The sequence below is a fragment of the Aulostomus chinensis genome, chromosome 23 (genome assembly GCF_037954235.1).
Source record: "Aulostomus chinensis isolate RoL2024-O1b breed Wild chromosome 23, RoL_Achi_v1.0, whole genome shotgun sequence".
Classification (NCBI taxonomy): Eukaryota; Metazoa; Chordata; class Actinopteri; order Syngnathiformes; family Aulostomidae; genus Aulostomus; species Aulostomus chinensis.
The window spans coordinates 21,062,610-21,072,068 of NC_141342.1; the positions used below are offsets into that span (position 1 = coordinate 21,062,610).

At 48.6% G+C, this 9,459-nt stretch overlaps 1 protein-coding gene across 1 annotated transcript; it reads left to right on the forward strand.

Moving 5' to 3' along the window:
• Positions 1–1,962: 1,962 nt before the first annotated feature.
• On the forward strand, positions 1,963–8,734 carry btbd17a (BTB (POZ) domain containing 17a). Its single transcript, XM_086195915.1, has 4 exons — positions 1,963–2,130; positions 2,841–3,139; positions 4,683–4,974; positions 6,006–8,734. Exons 2-4 carry the CDS (start codon positions 3,064–3,066, stop codon positions 7,078–7,080), a joined length of 1,443 nt encoding a protein of 480 aa, XP_086052041.1. The 5' UTR covers positions 1,963–2,130; positions 2,841–3,063; the 3' UTR covers positions 7,081–8,734.
• The last annotated feature ends 725 nt before the right edge of the window (positions 8,735–9,459 follow it).

The window sequence follows — 9,459 nt, forward strand, 5'->3', positions numbered from 1 at the left end:
TTAACTTTGACCTTTGGTTCAGTCTCTTGGGATCTCTCACACACACACACACACACACACACACACACACACACACACACACACACACACACACACACACACACACACACAGAGTGGGATCAGCTTCCTAATTTCATGTATGTATTCTTAACAGTGGCTGGGACTCACTCAGTGGCCAGACAGGAAGCGGCGGAGTTGTTCTGGCACACATGACGAATGAGTCTGTGATGAAACGAAGGCCTCAGAGAAAACCTGCCTCACGATCGAAAAGCTCCAACGCAAACAACCCACTAAACCAGCAGATGTGAGCAACTAATTTGTCCCTCAGTTCAGTGTGTTGACCAATCATTTGCAAACCTGAAGCCTGCGTGAACTCACTGTGACCCAACATGGCTTCCTTGTATGTTTGCTTTTTGTGTTTTGACATGGCGTGCTGCCGCTTTGACCTCTCCGTGTTCAGCTTTCATCCAAGTTAATGATGAAGCTCAGCTGCCATCGATCATGAAGACGTGACTCCGTCAGACCTGTTAGACTCGCGGCAGGAAAGGCAGATGCCGGTGGGGCTGATGTAGCGGTCGAGGGGAGTCACCTTCAACCTCACAGCGCGAGTCAGTTCTAAAATTTGCAGCTGCTGAGACATGGCTGAGGTCACGGGGCGAGGTCAGCGTGCACTCTGGTGTGAGGTGTCAGGCCCGTCCCCGGTGGCGTGACACCTCAGGAACTCTTTCAGGAAATTTAGAACAAAATTAGCCACAATTTTCCACTGGGACTCGAGGATGAACTGAGAGGATGTAGAGGGGCAACCTGTCCTGGTACACAATGAAAGAGAGGAGGGCTGGCCTGCTCCTTCTGCGCCGTCACCCAGGAGCATTCACAGCCCTGCAGGAGGACGTCTCCCTCCTCTGATGACATCAACATTGATTCTCTCCAGGAGGTCAAACAGCCAATTTCACGCCTGCCGAGTCTATCGGCACTTTGGATTTACAGTCGATCTTAATGCTTCACAAACGAACCTTCCTCCCGGCTGCAGCGTTAACCGAGCTGCTGCCGCGTTGGGTCGGAGGCGGAGCTCCTCGGACGGGTCAGCGTGGACGGATGCTGCAACCTCAGCGTCCCACACTGCAGCTTTCAAGCCATAAACTCTGACGGCTGTAACAGGAGCGTCCCAGCGCCATCTGATCCCTGCTCGTCGTGACGTCACGCTAACCCTGCTGGGAAATCTCTCTCTGAGGCTGTTTGGTTAGAAAAATAAGGGTTATGCATCTTTGTGGGTCTTGTTTTGAGGGAGTCAAGGTTGAAACACACGTTCTCCAACTTCCGCCATCTTTTTTTAACGAATGTGTGCATCTGTTTTTTGTGTGTCGGCTCAAACTGTTGTGCCAGCGTTCTGATTACTTTAGGATTATTACATCTCAATGTGCGACGATAACAAAGATGTAACTCGCCATCGCGTTCGAGCAGAGAGGTGCGTCTGCATCACGCGCAAGAACATGGAATCACAGCTCCTGGGCTCATGTATTTCCTCTGAATCTCATTTCGTTTTTGAAACCATGGCCCATGTGGACGACCCAGAAACACACCAGGGCCCTCAGGTGGTCCAGATGAGGATGAAGAGAGATAACACACACACACGCAAGCACGCACGCACATACACACACACACAGGGCCTTTTACTCTGGTCCTGTTATTGAGATGCAGCCAGTCTTCCCTCTAGTGGACAAAACATGTAAGTCCAACTATTAGGATCTACCACTGGACCTCAGACGACCAGGACTCCAAACACTGATGACTAGAGACGTATCTGGTCGTGCAGGTAGTTTTAGTTTTGTTTCAGCAGATTTTGACATGAACACGCCGTGGACGCCCATGAGGACGTGAAGTAACCAGTAACCTCGCAGCATGAAGACAAAACAGCTGTGGTTCCAGATGTCACATTACCAGATTCCTCCGTCTGAACTTTGAGTTACAGAGAGATGAAGATGACCTGAAGCTGATGATGGAGGGATGAAGGCTACTGGGAGAATACCTGACCAGTGTGTCCAGCCCAGAGCCAGACTGGGAGACCAGAACTCCCACACACGTGTGAGCCCTGAACACAGCAGGAGGCCGACATCGCTGTCATGACACCACGTGAGTGCACACGAGCTTTGATTGGAGATTATGGATGTGTGTGTGTGTGTTTTTAATAAAAAAGTAATGAGGATTTTAAAATCATTAAGAGGAATATTGACAGTCTAACGTGTCGCCCGAGAGTGAAGCGTGCCGCCGCCCGGAGCGCTGGATAACGACTCGTGTTGCTGTGTCACGGACATGGAGTGAACACAGTGACACACATATGATGAGGCCGCGTGAGGAGATTAGATGAACACGTACAAGTAGAACAAGTACAGTTGCATGAACAAGTTCTTTATTCCTTTATTCACACGCACCAGAGTCAAATACACAAACCCGCCTTTAAGTGGCGTTAAGTTTAGGGAGTGAAATCATGTTTCAAGTCACGCGTCCAACGGCAGAGGTGTTTTTGCGCTGCTGCTGCTGTCTGTTTTACTCTCTGCTTGCATCCTCTGTGTGGGCGTTCACACACGTGTCCCCGAGGCGTTGCGTTCACCGGTTGTCCGTCGTTCCATCCTCAGGTCGGTCATGATGGGAGCAGAAACTTTCACCCCTGTGTTAATTTTAGTCGTTAAGTTTTGTCCAATATGGGAAAACTAAAAAGTGGTGCATAGTTTGGTTCCGTAAAACTAAATATACATTGTAGTACATTTTTCATAAGGCACTCATCCTGAGGCAGTATTTGTAGTAAGTAGAACTCTTTGTCGTCCCCCTGTCTCCGTCCACAGCTGTCCGAGGGTCCCCCTGGCCTCCAAACCCAATCAATACCGTACAGCGACACCCAAGGATAGGAAAGTCAGGATCAAAGCCCGGTTCCACCCATCGATCGATGAAGCTCTGTGGAGAGGGTGGGCCGGATGTGCTGAGGAGAACCCCTGACCCACATTCAAACCCCGTCGCCCGACACAACCAGCAGACTGATCCAGAGACAGCGAAGAGACGGAGAGGAAGATGAAACGAGACGGACGTCTTCATGCTGGGATGCAGGTTCTGGCTCTGTGTCTCCAGCTGGGCTCAGCAGCTGCAGGTAGGCCCGGTCCCTGGTCCCGCTTTATGGGGCGGTTTGCTCGGATCATGGAGGATCATTAGAGGCAGGATGATTGTAGAACCGCCTTCGCTGAAGTTTTAGTTCTGGATGTGTTTCCACTCCACCAGCCAGATCCCCTCAAAAACATTAAATATTGCATTTTTTTTTTTAATGGTTGAAAAGACCTAATTTTTTTAGAGGTATTAAACATGCAGTTCAGAAAGTGTTGAAATGAATTTCGTAAAAATTGGTTACACTTGTGACACTTGTTGTATGGTTTGATTCTAATTGTCTGTTGATTCTGTTGACATCAGTAATTAACGGAGGCGAAGCGTCAGCGTGAGACGAGAGGGACAAAATCCATCCAGTGGAATTATGACATGATGATTTAAACTGAAACGAGCATCAAAAGTATTCATGGTTCATTCATGACGTGGTTGAAAAAGTGCAAAACGGTGCCTTGTTTTTTTTCCTGAGTGTTTTTATTCCCGCTCTCATCAACACACTTATTATTGTCACTTTGCGAACACCCAAGAAACCTGCCGTCATCTCTTCACTTGCGGGTTCTTGTCTGCCAGTATCTCTTACATCCTCGGCGTAAACGCGGCTCTGCAGCGGTTTGGTAGTTTTTGTCAGTGCAGGATGATGAATAAATGGAGCTGAAGCCTGTTTAGTTTGGGGGATATTTCTCAGCCTTTGGTGGCTAACTTTTAAAACCTATAGACGCCAGAAGAACAGAGGATGTCTGAGTCCTTCCTCGCTGGACGCCGCTGTGTTCTGGCTGCGGCTGAAAGGGAAGGTCGCAGCCGGCAACTGAGCTCGTCTGTTTTAATCCCCTGTAAAGGAAGTTGACAATAAATTAAAAAAAAAAAATCAGAGAGAGGAAGTGCATTTAGGCTCAGTTATAGTAAGAGTACAGTCAGTGGAGGATGGGTGTGTGTGTGTGTGTGGGGGGGGGGTGTTTGGCTAGAAGCGCCTCAGCTGAGACAAAGCTTTAATTAAACGTGACCCACAATCCCTCATTATCCAGACGGCCGCTGCAGCTGGACTGATCAATGGCCTGGATTTGGATGATAGTGTCTCACTATCCGCCCCGTCAGACATCCAGGACTCACTCCCCCGGGATCTCTTCTCCTCACGAGGGACCATTTAAGTCACGCAAGAAAACACAGACAACTTAAACGCATCGTTTTTGATTCCAACATCCTGATCAAGCCAAGGGCCTTGTTTCAAGCCCCAGCTGGATAAAGATCACCCAGCTGCTACTTTAACCGGACGGTGTTGGACTTGTCTGAGTCACTGGATCCCCTCGATAAAGGTCCTGCAAAGGTTCCACTAATGTTACTAAAAGCAGTGCAAAGACCGATCCAAAGAAAGAACTAAAAAGCTGACGTTCTCCTGGAAGTTTTGGGGTGTTTTAAGGAAGTTTAGAGAATTCCGTTGAGGTTCAGGATGTTCATTGCCCGTCACCTTCCAACCAGGAGAGAATGTTAAGTCACATTCTCCCCTGGTCCACTGACCCTTCCTTCTCCCCCCCCCCCAGGCATGCTGAAGGTGGAGGCCCAGGACGGAGGAGGCAGCACCACAGACACCATCAGCCACTCGCTGACCCTGGTGCAGCGTCTGGAGGCCCTGCTGGTTCAGGGTAATGGCAGCGACGTGTCGCTGAGGGTTGAGACGCCCAACGCAGATGAGGTCAAGGTGATCCAGGTTCACTCACTGGTTCTCTCGCTGCAGAGTCCTGTGTTTGATGAATTGCTGCAGAACCGGAACAGCAGCACGCTGGTTCTGAAGGAAAGTTCTGACTGTGCCGCAGTGTTTGACAAGTTCATCAGGTGAGGGATGGTGATCCGAAACTGTACTGTATTTACCCCAAATATCCTGAGAACATCTCAGTGGGTTGTTGGATTTTGGATGTTTAACAAGAAAGTTTCTGGATGTGAAAGTCTGTAAAGGTTCGAGGAACCTTACATGGCAAGGGAACATTCAGGATGATCATGGAACGTTAGGAGTATATGCAAGACTTAACTCTTGGTTCCCTCAAGGTTTCTGTAATGTTACCAAAGTTGAGCTAACATTCTTGGGCGGTGAGGCAAGAAGCATAAAAGAACCAAGGAATTCTATTTGTGGTTGGTCCTGTAAAGGTTCCTACAAAGTCATATAGATCTCCAGCCATTCTGGGACAAAGTGAAGGGACCTTGAAGGAACATTGTATATACCTCCCCCTAAATTATCCCTGACATGCTTCTAGAACATCCTGAAGGTTCTCAGAACATCCACCATATGATGTGCCCCCAAACATTCTCATAATATTCTGGAAAAGAACAACTTTCCCTTGGGTATGTGTCATTTGACCAACAGAGAACCATCTGGGAATAAGATGACGTTCTCCTAAAGGAAATATGAATCTGCTGGACATCAACCGAAGCAAAAGAGGATGTTTTTAGAACCTCTCTGATGTCCTGCAAAGGTTCAGAATGCTGGGCACCTTTACAGAGGGAACCCAGGATGTTCCCTATGCCCTTAAAAGTCCCATCTACTCTCTGTTGCTCTTGTTATCAGGGGGGGAACGAACTCTGCAGTTCTCACAATCAATGTTGACTGCAAAACAAATGCGGTTATCTGTGAACTGCTGTGCTGGTCAATAAGAGAGCCTGAGGTTCCTGGGCCGGAATGATCGACAATAAAATCAAATCTGTTTTCATCCCAATGGGTTGATGAGGAACCTTAAACCCGTTTCTCCCTGGACACAAAACCTGCAACACTGGCTAACATCTGGCTTCTGTCTTCAGTGTAAACGGCACAAGCAGGGATAGCAGCATGACTCTTTTCAGGTATGTTCAGCCTCTGCTTCCTCTCCCTGCAGATATCTGTACTGTGGGGATATTTCTCTGCGTCTGGACCAGGCCACTCCTTTACACAAGCTCGCCTCCAAGTACCAAGTACTGGGTCTCCAGCAGGGCATCACCAAGTACATGACCCAGAATCTAGCCCGTGATACCCCCTCGGGTCACGTGGCAGGCTGGTACGAGTACGCCGTGCAGGTTGGCGATGCGACTCTTAAGGACAGTTGCCTCCAGTACATGGCGTGGAACCTGTCATCGGTTCTACAGAGCGGGGAGTGGGTGACCATCAGCAGCCAGCTGCTCATGTCCCTGCTGCAGCGCTCGGATCTCATCCTCCAGAGTGAGATGGAGCTCTTTGCGGCCTTGGAGGCCTGGATTATTCAGAACGAGCCGGACGGGTTGACAGCGGAGAACGCTTTGAGAGCCGTGCGCTACGCCATGATGCCTCCACGGGAACTCTTCCGCCTGCAGACCCAGTCTACCGTTCTGGCGCGCTATCAGGAGTCAGTGCGCGACCTGCTCTACATGTCCTACCAGTTTCACTCTGCGTCACCGATGCACATGGCAAAGTTCTTTGACGTGAACTGCAGCCTCTTCATGCCCAGGAACTACCTCTCGCCTGTGTGGGGGTCTCCTTGGGTCATCAGCAACCCAACACGAGACGACCGCAGCACCAGCTTCCAGACCCAGCTGGGACCCAGCGGCCATGATGCCAGCAAGCGGGTGACTTGGAACGCTCTGTTCTCGCCGCGTTGGTTACCCCTCAGCATGAGGCCGATGTACACTGAAACGGGCGCCATGCAGCCTACACGAGTGGAGGGAGGGCGACCTCGCATCATCATCACACCAGCCACGTCCAGTGCTGACTTCGCCGGGGTGAACTTCCAGAAGACGGTGCTGGTGATGGCTCTGCAGCAGGGGAAGGTGGTGGTGAAACACGTCTACAACTTCCACCAGAGCACGGAGGAAAACGGAGATTTCTTGGCTGAAGCTGACTTGTACCGCCGGTCGTCTGACTACCTCATCGATAGCTCCCTCTACCTCCATATTGTAGTGAAGCCGATGTACCAAACCCTCATCACCACCAAGAACTGATCCTCCAGCCCCCCCCCCCCCCCCCCCCCGAGCCACCGTCCCTCTCGACCATCTCACATATATCACATCTCTGGACATGAATCCTGTTTCACTTGGCAACTAAAACACCAAAGCTTGAGTCATGACTATCTGACGTTCTGTGTCCAATCACATGTCTCTTAAAGAAGAAGTCCTTTTCTATGCCTCCCTCCTTCTGCGAACCACCCAACAAGTCCTCCAACCAGAGCCCCACTTTCTGGACTCCTTTTTCGATGTCTCCAGTTTGACATTTTGATGACAGATTGAATTTTGTTATTTTTTAACCAAAGGCAACTGTCATATTAGGAATTATTCAATAACAGGTTGATAACAGTAAATGTACCCTGGTTTATTGCCTAATTATACTTTTTGTTATCCAAATATGTTACAAACCAAGTCACAAATGTGTCAACATTCTTAATGAAGCACAGCATTTAGTGTCCTTTGACCCCAGAGACGGACAAAGAGATTGAGACCCTGTGAGACAAATGGTAGTTAGCTTAGCACAATGAATGGTAGTGAGTGGGAAGTGGTAGCATACCTGTTAGCATATTTCCTTCATAGGTCATCAAACATACTTTTCTCCCAAACACGGATTTGACGCAGCACCTCCAAAGCTCCACTGGAACTTGGGTCAACAGAACCAAAGGTTTGTTGAGGACTAGAAGAGCGACTGCTGCTACTGATCATGAGGAGGAGGAGGATTCCTGCTGGACACACCAGCATCCTGGACCTGAGCTAGCTGATGCTAACACTTCCCACCCACTACCAGCCATTGGGCTAAGCTAACTAGCCTGGACCTGAGCTAGCTGATGCTAACACTTCCCACCCACTACCAGCCATTGGGCTAAGCTAACTAGCCTGGACCTGAGCTAGCTGATGCTAACACTTCCCACCCACTACCAGCCATTGGGCTAAGCTAACTAGCCTGGACCTGAGCTAGCTGATGCTAACACTTCCCACCCACTACCAGCCATTGAGCGAAGCTAAAAAGCAGTGAGTGAGTCCGTGGGGGTCTCCACTGTTTGCTGTCATAGTCCTTCAGGGTCTCCTCAGTCCTCTGGGTTCTGTCTTTACTCTGTTCATTATTGGGGGCTACTGGAGAACATCTGACACGCTTTTTCAGTGAAATACAGCAGAGCTCAAGTTTAGTCCAAAAACTTTTAGAAAACATGTCACCAACATAACGTAGGACTGGCCCTCCTCCTGGCTGAGGACATTTGGCTAAAGTACATTATTGACTGATCCTTTCCAACAGTTATCCTACATAATGAGACCAAAGATTTACATGTGAGGGTTTCAGGTTTAGACGGACGAATCCATCCTTGGTTTGGACCTTTTCATGGGATTTGTTGATGTTAGGAAACCCTGCCAGCTTCATCCTTCATGTCTGATATTTGGTTTCTGCTACCTTTTCTGTGTTTTCTAGTTTTTTTCTATTCATGGTGCTACTGTAGCCCACCGGGCAGTTTTTTTTTAAAAGTTTGTATTTAGTTATAATATAATTACAAAGCCACAGTAGATATCAGAGAACCTTGTTTGGCTACTTCATCGTGGTCTGAGACATGAACTAGACTGACTGCTGCATTATGACCCAATAAAAAGATTTCTACATGTGTTTGAACGTCATGTGATTCAATCCATCATCAGATCATCAGCTGTGTGGTGACCCCCCCCCCCCACACACACACACACACACACCTCCTGTGGTATTCACAACCTCTTAAGTGGAAATTTGCTGAAAGTTGAGGACACGACTTCCAATGTCATAAACACAAGCTCACAAGTTCCATTTGAAGGCAGCGCACCATTCACTTCTAGGAACTTTTCTGAGAGGAACGACACATGTGGAGGTTCCACCGAGAACCGCGCACATTCCTACTGCCTGGAAAGCAGAGGTCACATAAGACAGCGATGGTGCAACCGCATCAGGTCTGCTGAAGGGTCAGTTGAGCTGAGCCTGTTAGGAAAAGGACCGTTTAGCAGAAATTGAGCAGGAAGCTAATTTCCATCTGTCGCCCTTCATCACATGACACCTCACAACAACATGACACATGACAAAGCCAACAGTGTGAGAAGGTTCAGTTTGTGACCCGTCTGCTCCTCCCTTCCTCCCACTACCACCACCACTACTTCTACTACTACTAACATGACTACTACTACTGATAATAATAGGCCTAAAAAATACAATAATTTGTTAAATTTGATGCTGTTTTGTAAGGTAAATCTTCGTCAAATAAGTAGGATCCCTCATTATTTTTTTCCATAATTTGATCGGGCAGCAGAGCAACATTGTTGCTGACATAAGCAGCAATTTGTTCCTTATTTTCAACTCAGAATCCAGATGTCATGAAGCCCTGG

Bases quoted from the DNA above. Each gene is read 5' to 3' on its own strand.
- btbd17a (XM_086195915.1), top strand. From the start codon at position 3,064: ATGAAACGAGACGGACGTCTTCATGCTGGGATGCAGGTTCTGGCTCTG. The intron at 3,140-4,682 runs GTAGGCCCGGTC...CCCCCCCCCCAG, and splicing joins GCTGGGCTCAGCAGCTGCAG to GCATGCTGAAGGTGGAGGCC. The intron at 4,975-6,005 runs GTGAGGGATGGT...CTCTCCCTGCAG, and splicing joins GTGTTTGACAAGTTCATCAG to ATATCTGTACTGTGGGGATA.